This window comes from Rhipicephalus microplus, chromosome 2, assembly GCF_043290135.1.
Source record: "Rhipicephalus microplus isolate Deutch F79 chromosome 2, USDA_Rmic, whole genome shotgun sequence".
NCBI classification, from domain to species: Eukaryota; Metazoa; Arthropoda; class Arachnida; order Ixodida; family Ixodidae; genus Rhipicephalus; species Rhipicephalus microplus.
Window position 1 is genome coordinate 15,528,436 of NC_134701.1, and position 25,169 is coordinate 15,553,604.

Genomic DNA, 25,169 nt, shown 5'->3' on the forward strand with positions numbered 1-25,169 from the left:
CATGTCCCTGAGATGTGTTTCTACAAAACCGTAGACCATCGGCCTCTCTTCTCTGCCTGTTCCTACCACCCTGCATGTTAATATACCCTATGTCTGAATTGGCTTGGCGCTCGTGGCTACGTCTATTTATGCCCCGGACTCTACCTATCTTAGATATTGGTGCCACTTTGGAATCGTATATTTCCATATCACCTGTCGAAGAGTCTCCCTGGTTGTTTCCTCGTTACTAGCTATCCTGCACCCCGAAGGGCTCGCTTGCCCCCCCCCCCCCAAAAAAAAAAAAAAAAGCTACTGCGCGTCCCGCAAGTCGCCAACCCACCTCCTGACCTAGCCGCCCATCGAAGTGAATTCTGTCTGGTTGAAAACCCCCACACCTATGCACCTCTCTGTTTATTTCCACCACCTCAAAGCCTTTCTCTCGACTCATCCGGCATATCTCTTGGTTTGCGTTGACCACCGCTCTTTGCAGGTTGCTATCACGCACCGGTACCTCCGGTATCGTGCATATCACTACCTGTACCTTAGGAGAAGTGGCGCGCATGTCATCGACGCCTTTCGCCAGTGTGGCTGCTAGTCCTGCGGCATCTTCATTTAAGACATCATTTAAACCGCCTGAAATTATCACGAGGTTTCGTCTATCAGCTGTCGTTTTGAGCTTTGCGCTCGCTTGCCTCATGACTGCTTACAGCTTGCGTCCTGGGAACGCCCCTACTGCAACCCTCTTGTCACCTCTTACCCTCTCTTTGATGGCTTTTGTGCATCGATTCAAATTCGAGTCCCCGGCGATTATCATATGCTGTGACTTTTCAGCTGGAGCGTTCTGCACCTGGGGGCTACTTGCGCCTGTGACGCCGGCTGCTTTGTTCCCTCCCTGCCCCACCGCTACCTCGCTGAAGCAGGGCCTTGCGACAGTTGAACCGGCTAAACCTGTTTTTTCCAAACTTGCTTGCTTTTCTTTCTCCACCGTTCTGGTTGCCGGTTCCCTACTGTTCTCTCGGTAGGTCGCTTCTTTGTTCAGCTTCGCTAGCGCATCCTCGGCGGACTTCAGTCTTTCTCCCATTGCCCTCGTTTTCTCTTGCTCTGTCGCCAACGCAGTCTCGAGCTCGGCGATTCTCATCAGCAGTTCACTCTAGGCAACCATCATTTTCTCCATTTTTGCCTCGACCTCACATTGCCTACACTTCGCGTCAGCCTCTTCTCCATCCGCTTCTACGCTTGGGTCCACTTTCAAACCCACTCCACATCCTGAACACTTTACAGTCTTTTTAACCATGCCTTTCTGACACCAATTGTCCCTATACTCGATAATTACTAAACTCGAGCTTTGCACTACGAGAAAAAAAAAGAAAGTCTAAGCTCTACTACAAAAATTTGCGTGTTCAATGTACGCGCACCTCCCCCATGGGGTGGCAAAAAAAACAACAAAAAAATTCAAACACACACACCCGCACTAACTAATAAATACCTGGTGACTGGCCCCCGAAAAAGCCGTACCATAAAATAAGTGCTTCGAAGATTTCAACCGCTGCCTTATAATTATAAAGACAAGCTCAAAACATGCAAAAACCTTTATCTGCGCAGTCGATCCGGAGCGCTCAAAAAACACGTCCATCCACCTTGACAGCCCGAACTGAACCACCAGTGTATAAAAATGAAAAAATATGTAGTAAAATAGTCTCGGTCGCGAGCGCCACCGCGCGGCGCTTGCTCAAAACTGAAGGCAGGCCAACTCGGCTGGGAGCGCGAGCCATTCCCCAGGCATTGTTTAGAGGAGGCGTTGGTGACATACAGTCTGGGGCGGGTTCATCGTATTCTAGTTGTGATGTTTTTTTCTCCGATGTTGGTGTTGGATTGGACTGTAATCTGGGCAAGGTTCCATTATGCTTTGCATAAGTGGTTGCCAGACTGGAAGAATGGTTGTTGCCAGACTGCCGCTAAATTTGGCAGAAAATTTTTTTTTTGTAGTTGTGGTTTTTTTGCAAGAGTTTGGTGCTATCCGCGGTGCACTTCTTGGCTGAAAATTTTTCTCCAGTAGTTGTGGCTTCTCCGTCAGACAGACAGTCGGGAACAGCACAGAAGCGGCCGCCGACATCCGAGTGATGGGGAATTCGCAAGGACCTCGGCTTAATTATGGTGACCCAGGATGCAGTAAGTCGTCACGTACAATCGCCCCGGCAAAAAAAAAAAAAAAAAAGTGAGCAGACCCACATTTCAGGTACAATGGTTGCAGGAAACAGCTAGCTGTCCCAGCTCCGCGGGACACTCACAATGCTGGGTAGACAGGGGCAAGGCTCCTTTTTTTTTTTTTTTTCCTCTCGAGACGTACTTGGTCGTCGCACGCCTCAACGTGAAAGACCTTTTCCTTCGATTAATGGAGGTGATCGCTCGCCGATATCCTGTGCTCGACTTTTGCTAGGCTCGGTTCCTTCCGTTAATTAAAACGGAATTGAAACGGCCTCTTAATTGCACGGCAGCACCGCGCTCGACTTCTGCTAGGCGCACTATATTCCGTAAAGAAAACGAATTCTGTAATGCGCGGTTCATTCCGTTAATTAAAACGGAATCAAAACGGCCTCTTAATTGCGCAGCAGCGCCGCGCTCGACTTCTGCTAGGCTCGGTCCATTCCGTTAATTAAAACGGCCAGCGTCGCTCATGCACTCGCGAAATTCACCGCGGATAGCACTAAACTCTTACGGAGAAGCCACAACTACAGGAGAAAAGTTTTCAGCCACGAAGTGCACCGCGGATAGCACCCAACTCTTACAAAGAAGCCACAACTACAGGAGAAACATTTTCTGCCAAATTTAACGGCAGTTTGGCAACAACCATTTCAAAGTCTGGCAACAGACTTATGCAACGCCAAATGGAACCTGGCCGAGAATCTGTTTGAAATGGTGAGAACCGCCTCTGCCCGTGGGGTCGTGGTCGCTTTCTGTTGTTAGAAAGTGATTCATACGCAAGTCGCTGCTGCCGCTTTTGTTAATTCCTGTGATGTCACCGTGTTCAGGAGCTTCTCATCCGTACTTATCGAGTAGTTAACGTCATTCGCCCGAAGCACAGAACACCTACCAGCCCGAAGTGTTTGCCACCAAATCTACAAGCAATGATAACGAGCATAAAATAAAGGCCGTGTGAAATGCGAATTGTGAATGTTGGTCTGACGCATGTACTACGCGGATGTATGGTATGTGCATGCGTGTTGCTTGAGGACCGATCAAACAGCTGGTGTCACTTGGGAGGAAGTATATACTTGTGCCAACGCTTTCGTTGAAGCTTGTTCTTGCGTAAGTGCGCGGGATAGATACGAAGTGCACAAGTTGGAATTAGAGAACGTTCTTGTCCGAGTGGCTTTATTCAGCGGTTGCAGATGATTGCAATTTGTTTGCTTAGCAGTGTGTGTTTAGATTGTGGTAACTAACAGTGAAGGTAGTTGTGTGTGGGTGGGGAAATTAGTTTTCTTTGTTGCGGTGCCTTCCAAACAAATTCGTTGTTTCTTCTCTTCATTGCGTCGGTCTCTTGATGTGGCACTAAATTTTGCTATGTGCTCTTCGTGACACTTCCTCTCGCTCTAGAATGCTCTAGTAAAAGTTGACGCTAAAGTTCAGCTGAAGTGTTTAAAGTTCCGTGCAGCTATCCACAGCAACATTTCTTTGTGTGATCAGTTGGACGCAGGTTATTTGGCATGCCTTTTATAACACAAAACGTTTCTTTTTTTTTTTTTCGTTTACTGAACAGTCCGGAAAAATTCGGGGACATCTGTCCCGACTGGGACAGCGCGGGCAAAGTCTTGGACAGTCCAGCAAAATTCGGGACGGCTAGTAACACTAGTTTAGGCAAGTGTATAAAAATGAAAAAAAAAATATGTAATAAAATAGAAATTTTATTGCTGGGAGCATTGTCAAGCTTCAATTGCTAACCCGTAAAGGTCTTTTTAAAAGTTAACATTGCCGCAATACAGCAGTGTCATGGGGTGAAGTGCTTGCAGTGTATTGCAGTAAAGCATACATAACGCGCGTGTGTGAAATAGAAGCGTAGCACTGCTATTAGGCCTAATGCAATGCGCCGTGCTTTGTCTCATTACTGGTCATGCAACAGACGGCATCAGCATCAACTTCAACCTTTGTAAAAAGTCCATATGTTCCCCCCATAATTATTTTTTTTAATTCTGGCAAGTGATTCACACTGCAGTAAACTTCTAGTATATCGCATGAATAATTTAAAATTGTTACATGGCCCCCAATAAAGAAGTGAAAAATACCTGTGACAGACCCCTTGGTACTCAAGATTTTGTGCCATCAGATATGTGCTCTGAAATGAAAATGATCATTATTATTGAAAGATATACTCAGACAAGTTATTGGAGATGATTGTGCATGTTTTGCAAATTTCCTTTTAAAAGCTCATGCTTCACTTTATTGGGTTTTCTTTAGTTATCAAGAAAAATAGCTCCCGAAGAATGGTCTAAAATTAAACACACAGTTTGTCACGGGGCAAGTTGAGCTTAGCACGAAAAATGATTTATGAAAACCATTCTGTCGCATAACTAAGAGCAAGGTGGTTTCAGGAAACATGTTGACCTGAGATGATGGCACGTGTTCAAGCATCTTACAAAGGCTGCTTGTTGTTATAATGTGGCTGTAATTGGAGAGAAATGTCTGTCCTCAGGTGTGGAGATACATCGCATCTCTGATCATCGAATTTTTAAAGAATGGGTTTTCAGGGGATGTTAAAAACTTTTTTTGAAGGGGTGAGCATTAGAGAGCATTACTTTATTAAAGTCTCCAATTTCATTAGATTAGCACTGAGGCTTGCAGGTATGTTAAATGAGCATGGTTACTTGAGTAACACTCAGAGGTCAATAATTATAGGGTGGACAGCAAGGTATGCATGAAACAGGATTATGCAAATTGCAGAAATAAACATAATGAAGTTGTCGAAAAGACTTTGTTAACAGTACATTTACAGGCCTCATGCAGAATTCGCTTTCCAGCAGGGTGAATTTACTTTTGCTGATGCTTTCGATGGCTTCATTGCAGTTCATAAGCACTGGTTTTACGGACTGCAAGTGATGATCTTGTTTTTTCAAGGTTCATGTACTGATTAAAAAGTATAGGATCAAGAAACTTACATGCTTTCTTAATACTTAATCAGGGTCACCATAGAGGTAAGTGGTGAAATTTTAGTGAGCTATATGTGGGAGGTCTGTGTACATAACATCATAGTAATCTTGCAATGCTGTAGCTTTATTTGTGTAACGAGTGAAGTCTTTTTTCCTGTTAAAAATTTCTGCCAAGCAAACAAGTTCCAACAGCAGGATTTGCCCTTGGGTAAAGCAGGTGGTAAGAGTGAGCTTATTCACAAGCCCTTCAAGAGTACCCACTGAAGGAATTAGTACCCATAGGGCAAAAATTCCAGTGCACCAAGAAGGGCAAGAGAGGACGGTGCAGGTTAACATTTCCGGAGGGTATCTTCTGGACATCATCCTTCTCTAGGCACAAGCTTGTATGGCCAATGTTTAGCAGACTCCTACTAACATAAACTAGGTATAAATGTTGCTTCTCTATTGCAAGATGACACACCATATACCTCTTGAGAGTCTCCTCACCACAAGCCCTTACATTAGCCTAAAAATATTTTTTTCTACGGTGCCCTTTTTTTGTCCTAAACAGTTGTCTCAAACAACAATATGCACATTGTGACAGTCTAGCTGGTGACCACAGAGATGGCTCCCGCCATCACGATGTATACTCCACTCAAAATGTAAGACACTGCAAAATCATAGTCCGGTGTGTGTGTATACGACCTTGAACATGTAAGCAGTGACCACTTCTCTTGTGTTCTCTGCACTGGCGCATGCTTGTCGCACACCTGTTCAAGATTGTGACAGTGAAATTAGTTCTGGCAATGCTGTCTCAGAGGTAAGACTGTGTACACCCTTAGGAACACCATGGTGGAGCGAACAGAGGTTCATATCAAATGTAGTAATAAACTGGCAACACCATGGTGATATAAGCACACTTGCACTAATTTATTACATTAATTTATTGAGGCAGACATTGCAGAGCCAAGCCTAGTTGTGATCTCTTTTCCTTATTGTCTACATAGTTTTCCCGCTGGTCACAGCACAGGAAGAAAAATTTCGTTGTGGGAGCACCATATTTTAAGCTTGCATGACTTCAATGAAGCACTGTGCGAACAGATATATTGAAAATGTCAATACTTCGGCTCTTATAAATGGTGAACTGGTTGTCACATTCAGCCGGTGATCCTGCAGGAGCTTTAGCATATACTCTAAGCTCATTTTGCATCAACAATGCCACATACAATAGTTTAACAATGGTTGTTAATGGGCAAGATAATGCATAGCTTCAGGGAGGTAATTAAGCTAAGGGGTAAAATTCTAGATGCCTAAGCACCACTGGAAAAATGAAAAAGCACAGGGAAAGAGCGTCAGTCGCAGCTGAACTACAGAAAATATTTACACTGCACCACACATTCGCATTGTCTAGAATTTTGCCTAATAATGTTATACAAACCTGCCCAGCAACAAGTACTTTTAAGGTAATAAAGTGCAGAATGACACTTGCATAAGACAGGAAACACAGGACGCGAGTTAACTGCCATCTATCTTTGTTTGTGGCTTTGCTAGAAAATATATTAGGAGACAGACACATGTGCAGAGTGACAGTGTGCATTGTCACAGTCATCAAAAACATCACTTAACATTGCCTGCTCGAGAAACTTTCCTTGTTTTCAAAGTTTCAACAAATGTGTCACAATTAAATACACCACTTCTTTTCCAGCTTGAACTGCTTCCAACAATTCACATCTATCAGGACTGCTGCCTGCAATCTTTGTCTGGTATTTAATCTGAACTGACATGACCTAACACTTACGCACAATCAGCCAGATTTGTCTATCTACCCTTAACAGCCTGTAAGTCCACGTGTAACAACAACCACTTCACCCTTCCAGTGGTCATAGTCTATATGAGTCATTATATCATTCATTTAGCTGCCTAACTATACTTTCATTCATTCACTTCATATTTCTTGAAAATAGAGATATGTGAACCTTACAACTGCTTTGCAAAAAACGAATGAAGTACAAGTATAACACTTGCTATGATGGCTTAATTAAAAAAATTATTTCACGTTGATGGCCCAGAAGCTTTCTCTAGAAAACATGTAAAGACCATATGGAGAAGTATGTGTCCCAGGGAAATTCTGAAACTGCCAAATTGGAAGGGTGTGCAAAATATTCTACGATTTCACATACCAAGTTGAATACTGCTCTATTTGATTCAGTCGCCATTATTTGTAGAACTAAATATTTTTTACTAGATAATAAAATTTGAAATGTTAAGTGCACTGAAATAAATAGAAAATGTGTAAAGGTATCATAAATTTCATCGCTGGCACGTTATACACATTAAACATGACAGCTTATCTAGTGCAGCTGGCTGCTTTGCTCTAGGAAAGTTATTTTGCTACCTATACAATTGTCACTTACCCTTTCTTAACACTTCTGTAGATTTTAAGGGCTTGATGTTTTTGCCAGATAATCGATTCCTACTTTTAAAATTGCTAGGAGTCCTTATTATAGCTGCAAAGGGAGATACAGCCAGTATTTGATGTACTTGTTTTTATATTGCAATGGAAATAATACATCAACTGGGAAATAGCAATGAGACATTTTATATTAAAATTTATTTTAAATTCGTTTTGCTGCACAACTTGTGTACCAAACAGTGGCCAATAACTATTGGGTGTATTTGCACCACGCTCTGCCATAACGAAGCACATGCATGAAACTTGAGAGACACGAGCTCATGCATGCAGGTGCAATTATTATGTAGTCGTCCCTTGAAACATCCTTGGTATTTTAAATACTTGGCTGGGCAGATGTCTGTTAAATTATTCTCGAATCTCCAGGCTGACTACAAGATGGGCAATGCCAATAATGTTCTTGGCTTGTGCCACAAATTTTTTACCACTCATTCTTTAAAAATATTTCCTAACGCTGTTGTTGTACAACCAAACAAAAATATGTACATGTTCTTTAGCATACTGTTATTCACAAACTAAATGCCAGTTCATTAAAACTCAAGATAGTTGAACATTCATATTCCATAATTACGATCAAACTGCAGGTGAGTTACCACAACAACCAATCTTGCACTGATGTCATTATGTTTTCATTACGAATTTACTAATTTGCATGCTTGCTTCTTTTTCACAGAGTATGCATATTATTATACAAGACACCACAACTAACTCATTTATCAACTTCAGTATTTTATCACTTTCAATCAACCATCATATTGCAAAGTCTTGAAACAAGTCACTTTTAAGACCCACAAGTTTTCTTGTGCCCTCACAGTGCATCGAAGGCCCTGAAGTGTCAAACAGGCCAAAAGGCATTGGTAAGGCTTGTTCATAGGCATTGGACAAATCTGTTTACAAAATGTGTTAAAGGCACATACGTACACATGTTTTGGTTTGATTGTACGTTAACATTAAGAAAGGAAGAAGTGGTGCGACATTTCTGGCACAAGCCAAGCATGTGGTTAGCATTGCTAACTTTCACTTCACTTCACTTTATTACCTTAAAGACCCCGGTGAGGGGGTATTACATAAGGGGTGGGTTAACAAATGGAGGTTACAAAGAGTGATCTTCTGACAAACAATATGTGTTTATGTTTTGCGCAAACGTTGATGAACACATGATGGCTGCAATGTCACGGGGAAGGCCATTCCAGTCCACTGCTGTGCGAAGAAAAAATGAGGCAGCAAAAGTAGTAGTGCGAGCGCGTGCGCGTGCGATTGAATAAGGATGGGTTGTGTGGTGAGATATGCGCATTGGTGGGATGATGTAAGGTGCTTGATTGAGGGAACTGTGACAGAACTTGTGAAACAAACAGAAGCTGGCAATGCGACGACGCACAGAAAGATTAGCAATATCAATGTCACGTTTTAGGGATGATATGCTTATGTCATATGGATATGAAGAGTGAATGAACCTAGTGGCACGATTTTGCACAGATTCTATTTCGTTTATTAGGTATATCTGGTGCGGGCTCCAGATGGGCGCTGCATATTCTAGTTTAGGTCTGATGAGTGATTTGTAAGCCAGAAGTTTTATGCCTAGTGGTGCGTGACGCAAATGACGCTTTAAGAAACCGAGGGATCTGTTCGCGGATGATATGATGTTGTTGATGCGTGTGTTCCAGGAAAGGTCAGATGTTAAGGTGACGCCTAGGTATTTATATGACTGAACTTGTTCGATAGCGGAATTAGAGATTAGGTATGAGAATGATAAAGGATTACGCTGGCGTTGAAATGAGACGAGTCTGCATTTAGTGGGGTTAAGCTTCATTAACCAAAGATCACACCACTGTTGCACGAGATCCAGATCCTGTTGGAGTGTAGTTTGATCAGAAATGTTGATAACTGTGCGATAGATGACACAGTCGTCGGCAAATAAATGGATATGGGAAGATACATGAACAGGAAGATCATTAATATATATTAGATACAAGAGGGGTGCGAGTACAGATTCTTGGGGGACACCGGATGTTACTGGGAGGGAGCTAGAAGGGGTACTTTTAATGGAGACGAACTGAGAGCGGTTAGTAAGAAATTGTGTGATCCATGCAAGAATGTTGGGGTGCAGGTTTAGCTGGGAAAGTTTTAACAGTAGGTGTTTGTGCGGTACCTTATCAAAGGCTTTTGTGAAGTCGAGAAAGATTGCATCGGTCTGAAAGTGACGGTCGAGAGAAGAGTGTATATCATGAATAAATATAGCAAGTTGGGTTTCACAGGATAATGATTTACGAAATCCGTGCTGGGAAGAATGAAAAAATTGTTGGTGTCAAGAAAGTTCATCATGTGTGAATATGTGACGTGTTCCATGATTTTGCAGGGGATGCTTGTTAGAGAGATGGGTCAATAATTTAGGGGGGACTGTCTGTTACCTGATTTGTGGACTGGAATGACCTTTCCCTCCTTCGAGTCGTCTGGTAAAATTCCTGTTTCGAGTGACAATGAGAACATCATCGAAAAGTACACTGCAATAATTTCCTTAGTATTATTTAACAATTTGGAGTTAATATTGTCTATGCCAGCTGATGATGAAAGTTTTAATTTGTCAATGAGTGATGAAATGCCACTAATGGATAACACAACAGGGGCCATCACTGGTAATGTCGTAGTAGGTGGCGTAGGAAACGGTACGTTGGCTTCTTTAGTGAACACTGATGAGAACGCGGTGTTAAAGATATTGGCACAAACAGTGTCGCTTACGTCTTCATTTTTATCGTTTGTAAGCGTGATGTCTCGTGTTAGTTGCGGGTTTATGATTTCCCAGAACTTTCTAGGGTTAGATTTCAGAATTTTAGATAAATCATTGTGATAGAATGTCTGTTTCACTTTTCTAATTTTAGCATAATAAGCATCTTCCGCAGCATAGTACTTGCCCCATGCGAACGCATTACCATTAAACTTCGCAGCTCGGAAGAGGCGCTTTTTTTTATTTTCAAGTGTTTTCAAACTTTTAGAAAACCATGGTTTATTTTTATTGGCAGTAAAGCTCACTGTGGGGATGAATTTATTGGTCAAGTCAGTTATCTTGTCCTTAAGCATTAGCCAGCTGTCATTGAAAGAGCAGGAACTGAGATTGAGTTCGAAGTATGGTAGGAAATCTTATAATTCACGATTAATTAATAATTAACCTTATCATACAAGTGAATCGTTTTGCAGAAAATGGGGCGTATTTTTGGGGTTGATTGATGATTGATTTGTGGGGTTTAACGTCCCAAAACCACCATATGATTATGAGAGACGCCGTAGTGGAGGGCTCCAGAAATTTCGACCACCTGGGGTTCTTTAACGTACACCCAAATCTGAGCACACGGGCCTACAACATTTCCGCCTCCATCGGAAATACAGCCGCCGCAGCCGGGAATCGAACCCGCGACCTACGGGTCAGCAGCCGAGTACCTTAGCCACTAGACCAGCGCGGCGGGGCGTATTTTTGGGGTGAAGTTAAATATGGTATGAATGACTTTGTAATTGCTGATTTCACGTAAGTATGCCATAGATTTTAAGCTTTTGGGTCTATTTGTTAGTACCAGGTCTAAAATGTTTGAGGATTCACTAGTGACTCGCTTTGGTTCGGTTACCTGTTGGATGAGGTTAAAGACAAACATCGACGAATTCTCTTGCTTCAGTATTTCCCGAGGTTGGTGAAACCTGATTGAGCCAATTAATGGAGGGAAAACTAAAATCCCCATAAAGCAGAATACGTGCGTTAGGGTGTTTATTACTTAGCTGGGATAAGATTTCGTTAAGTTTGCGGGGGAAGTCTGGATCAGTTAGAAGGGGCTTATAGCATACGCCAAGTATTATTGCTTCGGGAGGGGCACGGCATATTACCCATAATGATTCTAGTTGTGAAGATGTGTTGATTAGAGAGCATGATAGTTCTTTTTTGGTGGCGATGAGCATGCCTCCGCCACGTGCATTTTTACGATCATAATGAAAGAATATGGTATTTATCCTGCACTAACTTTATAGTTAGTGCGGGAGTTTAATATTAATTTCACCCTATTTTTTTAGCAATATATCTATAACATGTGGTACAAATAGTTTTTGTTAGTAATTTCACAAATGACAACACTATTATCAGCAAATCATGATGAAATTTAGATGATAGGAAGGAAGGGGCATTGGCAGTTAAAATGAGAAATAAGCTGGGCTTAGCTGAGCACAAAGTGAGTTAAATTTCATGCGAAGCGTTCAAAGTACTAAACTTTGTTCGGTAGTGCCAAGGTCCAGATGACTTAATTTTAAAGTAAATGTTTATGACTGACCTTGTCAATTGTGTTAGAAAATTCTAAAATAATTCAGTCTATGAATCACTGCATCAAGAGAATGGCACAATTTATGAGTAAATAAGTGGAGTCTAACATTGAAGCGTAGTTTTAAATCTATACTGCGTAGTGTTGTATGAAATGTAGGGCGATATAGACGTACTTAGCTGCTGAATAAGCTTTGTTAGAATATAATAATAGTAGTGGTATTACAACATATGTGCAAGTTAAAATGAGGAAAAATAATAATAATTTTTTTAAATCCCAGAAGAAAAAAAGAAAATTAAAAAAAAATTACAGCATATTCATGAAGTGATTGATGATGAGTGGGGTGAAGCGTCCGTCCATGCATGCGTCTAGGCGTCCGATCGCGTTCGAGAATGCAGATGACGCATGGGTAACACCGATGAGACGCGTGCCAAAAGAGCCAAGCGCAAGCGTCTTTAACGTGCCCGCCACTCTGCTTCGTTCATGCCCCACCAACGATCCACTACGTATGGTGACTATAAAGGAGACTGAGAGATCCGCTCGTTCTATGCATACCCAGGCACAGCCCCCCCATGCAGCCAATCTGAAAGTAGGGGTACAGCGCCATCTAGTTTTCTTTACCCAACTGCAGTTTCTATGTAATTCTTAACAAAGTGCTGTCTATTATACTGTTCGGCAAACACTGCCTTCTTTTCTTTGTTTTCTATTCTCTCGGTTATGCGTGACGCTTGTACCATATCTAAAGACACAGTGAAATATGAGGCATCAGTACCAAAAGGACTTATTTGGTTTGCATTCTTTTATGGTTTGGGGGAAGTATGAATATTTATAGCAACTTAATTTGAAAGTGTATTTATTAAGTGTTTGTGAGTGCCTGTAATGTGTTAACTTAAAACAACAGAAAAAGTTAATTTTGACGTGTCGATGTTTATGTCACTATGAATTAATTGAAACAAAATCTTTAGTCTTGCCATTTTTGCCCTACCTTATAGTGTTAATAGACCAGCTTTTGTTTGCAACTCAGTAGGAAAATTCGTTAGATTGCATTTGTTATAAATATACCTCATTGCCTTCCTGTGCATCCCCTTTTAATCCTCGCAATTAGTTACTTTGTATGCGGAAACCAAACAATACTATTATAATCATGTTAGTAATATATTCATTTATTATTATTATTACCATTGCATTGATAATATTGCACTTGATTTGCAGTTTACTCATTAAATCTGTATTTCACTGTTACACTGTTCAAGGCAGTATTTATAATGTCCTTACAGAGACCTACATATTTTAACTGCATTTAATGGACTCAGATATATCAGCCAGTCTTGTGGCACACCCTACAGGACAAGAATATTTTCGTCATTTCAGGACATCCCGGAGATGTTTTGGATTTTTGAAGGAGGTACGTATTAGGGAATGACTGATGCACGGCTACCTGTTTTTCATGCAATCTTACCTTACCTCCAAAAGATCAGGTGATGGCAGTATGAGGCAAAGCAGTTAGACCTTTTCAGAGTAGCTTAATGCCTTTCTATAAATTGCAGTGCCATGTCCTCCTCTGGCAGAGAGGTGCTAGGCAATAGGAGGTAAGGGAGTGCCAGCCCCTTTAAACTTCGATACAGCACACAGCAATATTTGGTTGTGCATATGTCCTGTGCTTTACACAAACTGTTTTTTAGTTGTTTGCACTGCTTGAAATACCCTGTGCCTTTTTGAAATGAAACTTGTACTGGCATACAATGAACTGTAAATGTTGTCAGCATTAGATGTACAAAAAAAAAAACTATCATGAAGGCAGTGAGCCCTTATCACTTATTTGCCTCGCACTACAGCTATTCTGGGATGAAGAGAATGGCCATAAGGAAGATAATAATAATGATGATGATGATAATTCACACCAACTGGTTTCATTATAACAAATGATTCCAGCTGATTCCATTTCCAGGCCAGCTGGTTTAATTTTCAGTCTCGAGTGGTTCATGCTGGGACCAACTGGAACATGTTGCTAATCTGTTGGCTTGTACTTAGTCCCAGCTGTATACAGCCATGGTTTCAGTTAAAGTGAACTGAAACAGTGGAGTATTTTCACCTTGAAAGGAAAGAATGTAGAAAGTGATGCATCCAAAGGCAGAAAAGAAAACAAAGAGGGAAGATAAAACAGGGAACAGAGCAAGAAAAAAGAGGCGAGCTCTCAAAGAGAAAGAGAGAAGAAAAGAGAGAAAGAAGGAGGCACATGCACACTGAACTTCTCTCGCCCTCATTTTTGAGGGCTCCTCGTTTTTTCCCTATGCGTCACTTTTTTACCATTACCTGGCTAAATTTTCACTCCTATACACAGATCGACTGAATTGATGGCGCACTCAGATTTAGCGTACATGCTCGTTGTCACATCCTGTCCCAAAATTCTCATGCCTGTCGTGCCAGAAAACAGCTTTGCGATGCAAATCACTATCGTGCAGCTGAGGAGCTGTATCATGCACAGATCATAATGTCAGCCTGATCGCACGAAGTAACGGTAATAACTTAGTAGTACACCATGCATAACACAAGCGTTCAGTGGGCCCTTAAGTTATGTCGTCTTAACTGCAGAAGTGCAAGTTGTGCTTTGCCAGCATTTTCCTCAACTATGAGCCATACACTACAGCTGTGTTTTGTATGAATATAAAAGAGAGTACTGCTTGAAATGTTAAGTACAGTGACTATACAATTAAAAATATGGTAATTGGCATTTCTAAGAGTTACATTTTCTTGTAAAAAACTGACACATACCTATGTCAAGATTTGTGCCGAAAGTACGTCTTGCCCAAGGATATTTTTGAAAAATTCAGCATATTCCACGTACCTCCGGAATCGACATTATGCGAAGCATGCGGAGGCATGCTTAGCGTGACCATGTTGTGATTTTTTTATAGCGGCACGTCATGAAATTACGCCAAATATACGTCCAAATGTTCCACACACAGACATACATTGAAGAATTCCAAGTGTTTATATAACCAGTTGTTTGCACTTGTGCAATGATGCAAACATAAACTTGAGCATTAGGAACACCAGAATCAATAAGCTGGTATGAAGTGCTGGTGCTAGTGAGGATGGTAGCCCTGGACGCTGCTGCATAAATCAACTTCAGTGCATGGCACCTAGCAACAATTGACGTTAACCCGACATCACAGCTGCATCATAGGAGTACATATGTAATGTTTATAAAGCTGGATTGCCACCACTGCAACCACTATTAACGTTTCATGACCATATTAAGGTATTAAGCTATTTGAAAAGACAGTCCGAGATCTGGCATGGCTTTGTTGTAGAATATGATTGATTGCCGCGCAGAATGCTTGGGTTCGATTCCTGATGGGAATGCGACATTTATTCTTTGCATTCGTCAGGTCAGCGCTGCTGATGTAAGGCTTTTTAGATGCGAAGCATCTCTGACACACGTGTTTAACGCCGTACGTACGTCCGAGCGAACGCACCGCGGCGCGTTTCTCTCGCCGCAAGTATTAGAGCACTGCCAAGTAGGTCAAGTTGCAGCTCCACCCGCTCATAACACACATCTCTCCCACTTCACCCTCTCCACCACCCGCAACGCTCGACCGCACGTCGCGTGGAAACACTCTCTCAGCTCGTTATCTGCGATGAAACTTATACGAAACCCAACCCGCCTCCAATTTCTTTGCTTTTCAAACAAACGTTTACTCAAGTAAACGTTACACCGAGTTCGCTTCCAGCCGTTCTTCCAGCACCCGCGTCGACGCCCGCTTCAACTGGGTCAACGACGTGCGCACCACTGCTGCTTCGCACCCCAGCAGGGTTCACTTCGGGGAAATGGTTCATGATTTCTCAATGCTCACGCGTCAAAATTTTCCGCGTGTGTTCTCGTCATTCCTGGGTAGATGCAAAAATTAAGTGTCAATTACTTGGGCCACATACCTGCCCGCGGGTGTGTGTCACTGTTCAGAAGGAAGCGTTTGACGACGCGCGTAACAGGATTGTGACCTTATTCATGTCTTCACCGGCGCATCGTATTCGTCAAACTATGGAGCCTTCCCATACTAATTTTGGTTCATGCCAAGTTAAGGAGGTGATCACAAGAGCACCCAGACGTGAGCGGCTACATACATACATACATACATACATACATACATACATACATACATACATAGACAGACAGACAGACAGAAGAAATGCTTCGCCTGTAATATCTTTACTCACATTTGTAAAACAGCAACGGTAAAATAAATATGAATTACCTTTCTTAGGTTTAACCAATCACAAGAAGGCTGTTTGTGTATGACGCGTTTTTGTTGATAATCTGCATGCTGTGAAAGGGATTTTCGTATTGCTCTCCACATGTGCGTTAATTCGTTCCATTTATGCACTTGGAACTGCATGCATGCTTTCATGACGCGAGGACGCGTGTTGCTGTTACATGCAGCATTCAGTATTTCTTTTGTCGAGCTACACGATAGTACATGGCACAGCGCTTATAAAGCACTGCGCAGTGCGCCATGTCCATTTATACTCTATGAATGGGTCTTGGCGCTGTCAGCCACAATGATTCTTCACATCCATTTGCCGGTGCGCAAAGTTTAAACACAGTGAAAGGTCATGAAAAAAATATATATATATATATACCCGATAGCAGCATCCGCATCCACACGGGCGCGCGCGTGCGTGCAGACGCGCGTTTTAATGTCTGGTACCCCTAGCTGCCTGTAGCACGCGCATGCTATCGCGTTTCTTTGAACTCACCGCCGCACCTGTGGAGAATACAAATGAACGCAAGGGCTCATGTACGCAAGCCGCTTGGAGCCGCCGCGCTGAAACTCTGTATTGATAGCCTGTTTCGCTCCTGCAAGGGCTGTGTGCCGCAAGGAAAACATAAAGGTGCAAACGTCCTCTGGCTAGCTCTTACCTCGAATTTTAACTGACACCTAACGCTGCTTTTTCTTTAATGCAGACGCCGCATCGATACCAGAATTTGCCATGAAAAATTGCCAAGGAAGCACCGGACGACCCAGCCCAGCTGCACAGCCATTCCTGATTCAGGAGTTTTTGATCACCCATTTAGGAACCAACTATACTGCATCCTGTCTATTGTCGGTGGAGCTATCGGTATGTGTACGTTGCGTACTCACAAACCCGCGTTAGTCTTGCAACAACGTGTTCGCATGCACGCACTGCAACAGCGCAACATGCTCCCACGCGCTGCAAGCAAGGGTGCAAGTCGAGCAGACGAAACTTCAGCGGCCCAAGCCCTGCAGCGGCTTGCGCTTCGCCTTTCCATACTGCCTTGCCCCCCCCCCCTTTGGCGCGTGCGCAGAAAGCATAACGGCAAAAGCTTTCATTTCGGAACTTTGTTCCCTAGCATTGTGTCCTCGTTGTTCAGTGGTGGTCAGTTGTGTGGTTGACTGTGCGGACCATTCTGACCATTCACAGCCGGCGGATTCTGCTACCGTATCGTGTTGGAGATTGCATGTGATCTTCCAGTTGTGCCTGTCAATTTTGTTGCACTGTTCGCGTTGTAGTTTGTTCGCATTTATTTCTCTGTTTAAGTGTGCTTGAAGTGTTCGTGTGCGGCTGCTGAAAAGTCAACCCTAACATGACCCGTGCACACGTTGCCGGAGACTCAATGTTGAAGGACCTCGCAGGGTCTTTCACATTGAGCTCCAGGACACATGCCGAAGTTCGCTCATTCAGCAGTGTGCGGATCGAGAAATTGTTCTCCTTAATTGCTCATTCTCTGGCAGATGTGCACGTGGTCGTTCTTCATGTTGGCACTAACAATGTCGGTGAAGAACCCCTCGTGCTGATAGCCAAGTTCCGATCACTGAACTCTAGAATTCTTGATGTCAATCCATCAATCCGTGTTGTAGTGTCTGCAATTCTGCCGAGACAAGCGAGCTTGCGCAAGTGACAGTGGGCGCTGTCTGTCGGAGAATTGGAGGCGTTCAACACGGATGCCGGGGAGACGAATGCCATTTTGCAGGCGCTGTGCCACAAGAACGGCTGCGGTTTCGTGGACGGCACATGCGAGCTGATGGGGATGCTGAAGGCTGACGGCGTGCACCCGACGAAACGTGGTAGCCAGGTAAGCAATTAATGTGGATGTTGTAAGGGGCTAGCTGCCTAGTCGGTAGCAGCTGCGGACGATCAAAGTTACGGGTTAGCGACGAGTCAACGACACATATTGCAATTTTTGCATTTAGAAGGGACGAATTCAATACTCCAAGAAAACGCAGGCGTGCTTGCAGCGCTACAGCGCACGTGCTTCATCGCAAGTGCCCGCAGAAGATAAAATTAGTTGAAATAAGTGTGTGTAGCTGTGATAGCCGTCCTACGTATAATTTCCGCGCAGTGTGGTACCGCGCTGCGAAGGCCACGTAAACGTGGACGTTGGAGAATTTAGTTAGCGGCATTTCGCTACAGCCTTTTTCATTTTTTCCCGAGTTAATTCGTTATGTTGGCACTGCAGGTCCACGGACGACCTTTGAACATAAGTTGCATGCTTAGATCGTCGGAATCGAGCGGCTGCCTGTTGGTCATGTTTTGCACATGTAGAGCCTTCCGAAATGATTTGATTAGAGTGAAATGACGCTTGCAGTGGGACTATTTGCGACTTCGGCTACCGATGATGTAAGCGGGTTTTACTGTGTGTCCACAGTATATTTGAGAGGCGCCAACGGGTAAGCTCACTGGTGTGCAGCCTTTATGCAACAGCAGCTCCTTTACTCAGAAGTGCAGAATAAGCAATCTGACAAGAACCACTAAGGAGGCCAGTGAGGTTACCTCCCTTATGTGCATTATCTCTGCCATGAGTTGACAAGCATCTGGTGTAAATGTGAATTCCCTATTGTGCATCAAAGGAAAGATCAATACTACTGTTACTGTTATTGTTATGAACACAGATCATATTTCATTAAACCCATGTTAGCCCATTTTATTCTCTTAATTGAAATACTGAAAATGAGATGTCCGATATGCCTTACTTGTTTCCAAAACAGGGCAGCAATGTCTGATATATAAAGTAAAAATTCTGCAAGTCATTTATGTAATTGGATCATTATACATCGAACGTCCCAGCCATTTTGGCAACCATCTTAAATGTATTCAAAAAAAAAATCTTGCTGGAGCACCACTGTGTTTAAAATAGTGAACTGGTAGAATTTTTCTGAGAGAAAAAATTTTTGGTCACGTGGCTGCCTTCTGAGTTACCCGAAAATGTCATTTGGGTGTTGTTTGTGGAAAATTTTTCTTAAAAGTACCGCTCTTTCTCTCTATACCAAATTTGGTCTACATGTTAATCAAAGCTGCTTGTGCAGGGCGTTTGAAGCTCAGTAATATTAGTGCAATTTTACTAACGCATGCGCCTCCAAGAATTGAGCCGAAATGTCTTATGTTTGCAGTTTTTTTATTGCAATACTGCAGTTTGTATGAATACCTGTGTAGTGAATACTTATTCCACAAAATATTGTTCGATCTCTCATGCAGATAAAATTTAAAAGAAAAAAAAACATAAATTTCACAACATTGTCATTTTTGTCTATATTCAGATGCAATTTGCACCCTGCGGTGGTCAAATTGAAAGTCACCTTAATATTTAAATCAAAAGCAAATCAGCACTTCTTTTCAAATGGCAAAGCTCATCATTAAATTTTTTGTTTTAAGGAAGAAAATAATTTTGAAACTTTCCTATTGACGGCAATGTAGAATTTCAAAGCGGCAGCTGTCATATGACCAAATCGGAAGATGGGCTCCAATGGTAACGTTCAAAAATTACTTTTTTCCCTGAAACAAAAAATGTAATGATGAAATTTGTATATAAAAATAACTGCATATTTGCTTTTGATTTAGGTATAAAGGTGACTTAATTATAGCACCAGAAGGTGCAAATTGACTTTCAATATGGACAAAAAGGACGACTTGCAAAATTTGTGATTCTTTCTCGTAACATTTAGCTGCTTGAGAGGTCTGAAAATATTTTTTCCTAAAAATATACCTTTTGTCGAGAAAGTATTCACTACTCAGGTATTCATACAAACAGCAGTATTGCAATAAAAAAAAACTGCAAACATAAGACATTTCGGCTAAATTCTTGTAGGCATATGCACCTCAGTAAAATTACACTAATATAACTGACCTTCAAGCATTTTTACTTAACATGTAGACCACTGTTGGTATAGAAAGAAGGAGTGGTACTTTTAAAATAAACTTTTCCACAAACAACACCCAAACCACATTTTCAGGAAACTCAGAAGGCAGCCACATGACCAAAAATTATTTCTCTCAGAAAAATTTTAGCACTTCGCTATTTTCAATGCAGTGAATCAGCACGATTATTTATTTCGAATACATTTGAGATGGTCGCCAAAATGACTGGGACGTTGGGCATAGAATGACCCAGACAGACAGACAATGAACTTTATGTGATCCTGAGGAGCTTTCGCGGGAACCCCTATCGGGGACCCGCGGAAGCCGCTAGCCGCGTCCAAGTCTGGACTGGGACGCCGTGATGTTCCGCCCTTTTTTGGGCCCTCTGGATTGCCTGGAGCGCTGGGCTCCGGAGTGCCTCTTCCCAGTCGGCTTCGCTGGATAGAGGGCCGTTAGGTAATGCGGAGCATTGCCAAAGCATGTGCGCTTTGGCAATGCTCCGCATTGTCATGACCGCAGTCTCAGCCTAGTGGTAGAGTGTCCGCTTCGGCTGCGGGAGGTCGTGGGTTCGAATCCACGTGCCGCCGGATACCCACCGGTATTGCAAATGAGCACAGGCGTCCCTCGGCCCGACACTCGGCTTCTTTCAGGGGTGACACGTCTGGGAAAGGCAGCCTGCGCCATTCAAATCCCGTCGAAACATGTGAGTACGATGAGTTGAGGTAAAACTCGCTCGGTAAATCAAGAAAATGTGCCGCGCCAAGTCGCCACTATTTCGGCGACTTGGCGCCGTTCATTACATTCCAGACAACTTGAGTCAACGTTGTGAAGATACGACTAAGGAGGCCCCGCGAGGAGAACGAGCCCGTCTGGAGCATTCTAAGTGTAATTGACTGAGACCTATCTTACTTTCTGCTAAGGGCGAAACTGACTCCTACCTTCTTGAAAGCGAGCTAGTTGCTTTGCTACCCGCATCCCATTGTGCTCCTTCAGGCAGAACTGGAATGTGTTTGAATGATGGCCTGCTTCAGCGTGACAACAATGTTGTACTGCTATATTGAATTCCAGCACAGATATTTTCATTGTGAGGAGTATTGTATACTGCACAATGGGCGCCATTTTTTAAATGTATTTTTTCATGCCAATTAAACGAGTAGTGTTTGTTTTTCTCATTTTTTTTCCACTTTTCTTTTGCAGCGCCCATTTGAAAAACTGGAGCTTATTGCGGAAGCCACAAACCACCCAAAGAATTTGGTGCCGTGTGCCATCTACGATACTTCTTTCTGCAAAGCATTTCTGAAAAACGCCAGCATGGCCAAACAGCGATTCGAAAGAGGTCTTTTTGAGTTTCCTTTCGCACTCCTTGTTTTGTCCGTTCTTAATTCTTTCTGCCTTTTCTAAGATGTTTCTAGAAAACACTAAACCTTCAACTGGAAGTTCGTTTGTTTATGGTTCCAGCACTTCGCTTGAACTATGCTCCTTCTAGCATAACTAATACTGTTGCTGTTGAGTTCCGGATTTCAGTGTACAATGCGTGTGACTGATGCTCTCATATGGCATAGTTTTTTATTGCAACTGATATCTGTAAATATGTGGTTATTAACAATTATGTGCAGTGTAAGCATCCTTTGTAATGCCTTAATGACACTCGGAGAATGGCGAAAATATAATAAATCAATTTCATTTGCAAGTTTCAATGTGCTGCACATTTTAAATATTATGCTGCACATAACAAATGTTTGTATGGAGTATAACTATCCCCGACATAGAGAAAAGTATTTTAGTATATGTATTCTGGAATACTTTTTTGTCTTTTTGCAAACGTATCTGAGTATAACTATCCCCGACATAGAGAAAAGTATTTTTGTATATGTATTCTGGAATACTTTTTTGTCTTTTTGCAAACGGATCTCTTAAAAATCCTGTCACATGAATTAAAAATTTATCTCAGTATCTGTATTTTATGCTTCCGAACCACGCATTTTTATATCTGTATTCCAGAATACTTTTTCGGGCATCTCTGCCCAGCCCTGAGCACACATCCACATGGCCTACAACGAGCTGCCAAATTAGACGTGATTTTAGCATCTGATAGCATTAGCTCATGCTCTCTTAAGTGCACATTTATGTAACACCCCATTTCACCTAAATATTCGCAGCTGCAAGACAGTGGAATACCATAAACCACGCCCATAGTGCAAGGAGCATATGTGGACATGACTGGAGACACATTTGTTCCCTTTCCCTGGCTGCTGACACAATGCTCTATCCACTAAAGTACACACATTATGCACTTTATTACGTGCTGAAAATGACATGTTTATGCAATAACGAGCACCAACATTTTTCAAACCATGTGCTATCCTGTTATGTATGGGATAACTGCCTGCCTCTTTTTCTTGCTAATTTCTGGTGCACTAGAATCACAATGATAAAACTTCTCCATCTTTGAAATAAGTTTTTCCGACAAGGAGCGAATCACGTCACCCGGAAAGCCAGAATTTACAAGGCGAGCAACTTGTGTATCAAATGCATATGCCATAAGGTGCTCACGTAACTTCTGAAAAGCGGCACCCAGCACAGTTGACGCAATGGCTCCCTGTATGGTTTTGAGTGGCCAGAATTAAAATTCAGAATTGGCTTTATGAATCTAGGTTAATATTGCTATATATGTGATCTTTGACGAAAGCCTGTCTTAAATCGAGAAACTGTAGCTCATCAATTTTTTTGAAACTCCAAAGTGAAACGCTGACATTTCGTTTTCCTTGACATCTTTCTTTATATTAGCAACCAGTACAGAGCAATTGTTAATGTCCAGTAGAACTAAGAAGTCATGGACATATCAAACAGCGTGTGATGATAACCAATTCAAATGCTTTTGCAGCTGCCCGTCTACATACCCAAGAAAAAATATAACTAATTACAGGTATATTCATGATTCAATGCAGATACCAGATTTTTGGACAAAATTAGTTCCCTTCCAAGACACAACGATAGAATTAGGTGGCCTGCATGAGCTCTAAAAATGACGCAATAGAGATGCCACACTGGCACTGAAACAACAACTCATCATTATCTTCTCTCATGCACTGCTTTATACACTTCAAATCTTCACATTGGGGCAAACAATAATATAAATCTTTTACGTCTATACCGAATGCATTACGGCACAAAGAAGGTTGTTCACTTAGTGATAAGATGATGGATTCTGAGTTCAAAATTCTTAGCGGATCACAAGTCTTCAAACGCTTCAAATTTCTTTGAATATACTCTGAAACATTTATTTACCAAGTGTATTTTTCTGAAACAACAGCTCTTAGTGGCAACATGAATCTTCACTGAAATAAAAACTGATAGTTTTTGCCTTTTTGCTTTTTTCACACTTGCCGCTAAGCGTTCCTGATTAAGCGTCAGTAACAGGGCATAAACTTATTTGTTCAGTCACCCGCTTTTTGCATCAACACTTTTTTTTATTAATATATACCCTAAAGGCCCATTCAGGCATTACACAGGTGCTTTTAGTTATACAATAAATTTGCAAACCAGAACATTGCCATTATAAAATTAAAGTGGTAAACAAAGCAAAATACAGTTCCATAGACAAAGATGCAAAAGGAAAAAAAAATTGTGGCAGGAATGAAAACTCAATAAGAGAGACACAGCTAGAGTGCAACAAAATATATATACAGAAAATTGCCATGAAAAAAAATGCCCCCTATCTGCATATTAGACTAAAAATGTCGTCGAAAGACTATCGTATTTAGCCAGAAAAGAGTGAATAGACAGAAATATTTATTTGATGTTTTGCACGAGGAAACTAGTGAATGGGATCCTGGAGGTGTTGCGTGAGACATGAGCGCCATCTGGCGGTAATTTCAGAAAACGAAAGAATGGCCTTTGTTATAGCGAGCACGCAGCATGCGTGCAATCTTGGCGGCCATATTTTGTAGATTTCAAGACAGGTAGCAGCACAGTATCGTCCTAGCAAAGCGTAGGAGACTCGCCTTTTCGTGCGAAGCGTCGCATTGTCAGCTGCAGTGCTTAGAATTACTTCTTTATACCTTTTCTAGTATAAATAAACACAGTGCACCATGACGACAAAAAATAGCGCAAAGAAACGGGGACACAAGACGAGGACACACGGCACAGGCGCCTGTGCTGTGTATCCTCGTCTTGTGTCCTCGTTTCTTTGCGCTATTTTCTGTCGTCACAATGCACCAACAAGCCCAAATTTCGACAGTGCACAATATCGACATGTTGATATTGTGCCTCAAATATGCTCAATATTTGCTTTTTATTGACAATCGTACAAGTACAAATGCAGAAACTTGAGAAATACTGGTGGATGCTGTGGATGTGGTCGTACTTGAGCCTTTTTGCTGACAGACAGACCGAAATTTTTGCGTTGGAGTATCCCAAGCAAGACTATCATCTTTAACGAGAAAATATATTTTCAATGAAAGAAGAGTAAAAATAAGCACATACATGCACTTACAAACTTACACAGATAGGTAAGTCATACGTCCAAGAAAATATTGAATTGGTTTACAAAGGCGGCATGATCAGTGAATCAAGCGATGTCGCCCGGCAGTGCGTTCCAGTGATGTGTGCTTCGAAGTAATGGTGAGTGTTGATACATAATTGTGCATGCCAAAAAAGGGTGTATTTTGAATTGGTGATCAATATGTTTCAAAATATTATGAGGTGTGTTTGTACAAGCTTCATGAAGGCACATTTACTGTGATAAAATGTATGAAAATGCAACAACAGTGACGACAGTCTGTGTTTTTCAAGAAGCGGTAATGAAAGTGAGTGTGTAATATCTGTAGTGCTGCAATTGCGAGAATACTAATTGGTGATAAATCCTGCTACTTCATTTTGTATTGATTCTAGTTAATCGATGAGATATGATTGATGTGGGTTCTAGATTATGGGTGCATATTTTATCTTTGAACGGACAAGTGTAGTGTATGCTAGCATTTCAGAGGTATAGTTCACCAAGTAAAGGTTTCTTTTAATAAATCCAAGTGCTTTTGACACCTCACTAGTTATGATATCTGTGCACTTATTCTAAGGCAGGTCAGAAGATAAATGAATTCCAAGATATTTAAATAGGGATACTTTTTCAATGGGGAGTGCTTGAATTTCATA

General features: G+C 41.9%; 1 protein-coding gene across 6 annotated transcripts; it reads left to right on the plus strand.

Annotated features, from left to right (window-relative positions):
• Positions 1-1,929: 1,929 nt before the first annotated feature.
• On the plus strand, positions 1,930-24,135 carry LOC119169205 (uncharacterized). 6 transcript variants are annotated; one of them, XM_075886203.1, is made up of 6 exons: positions 1,930-2,895; positions 13,139-13,266; positions 16,828-16,982; positions 17,857-17,958; positions 21,216-21,354; positions 22,178-24,135. In XM_075886203.1, exons 2-6 carry the CDS (start codon positions 13,245-13,247, stop codon positions 22,468-22,470), a joined length of 711 nt encoding a protein of 236 aa, XP_075742318.1. In that variant the 5' UTR covers positions 1,930-2,895; positions 13,139-13,244; the 3' UTR covers positions 22,471-24,135. The 6 variants fall into 6 exon arrangements, with proteins under 6 accessions (XP_075742318.1, XP_075742315.1, XP_075742308.1 ...); XM_075886200.1 differs by having other exon boundaries at positions 13,233-13,266; XM_075886193.1 differs by having other exon boundaries at positions 1,930-2,148; positions 13,233-13,266.
• The last annotated feature ends 1,034 nt before the right edge of the window (positions 24,136-25,169 follow it).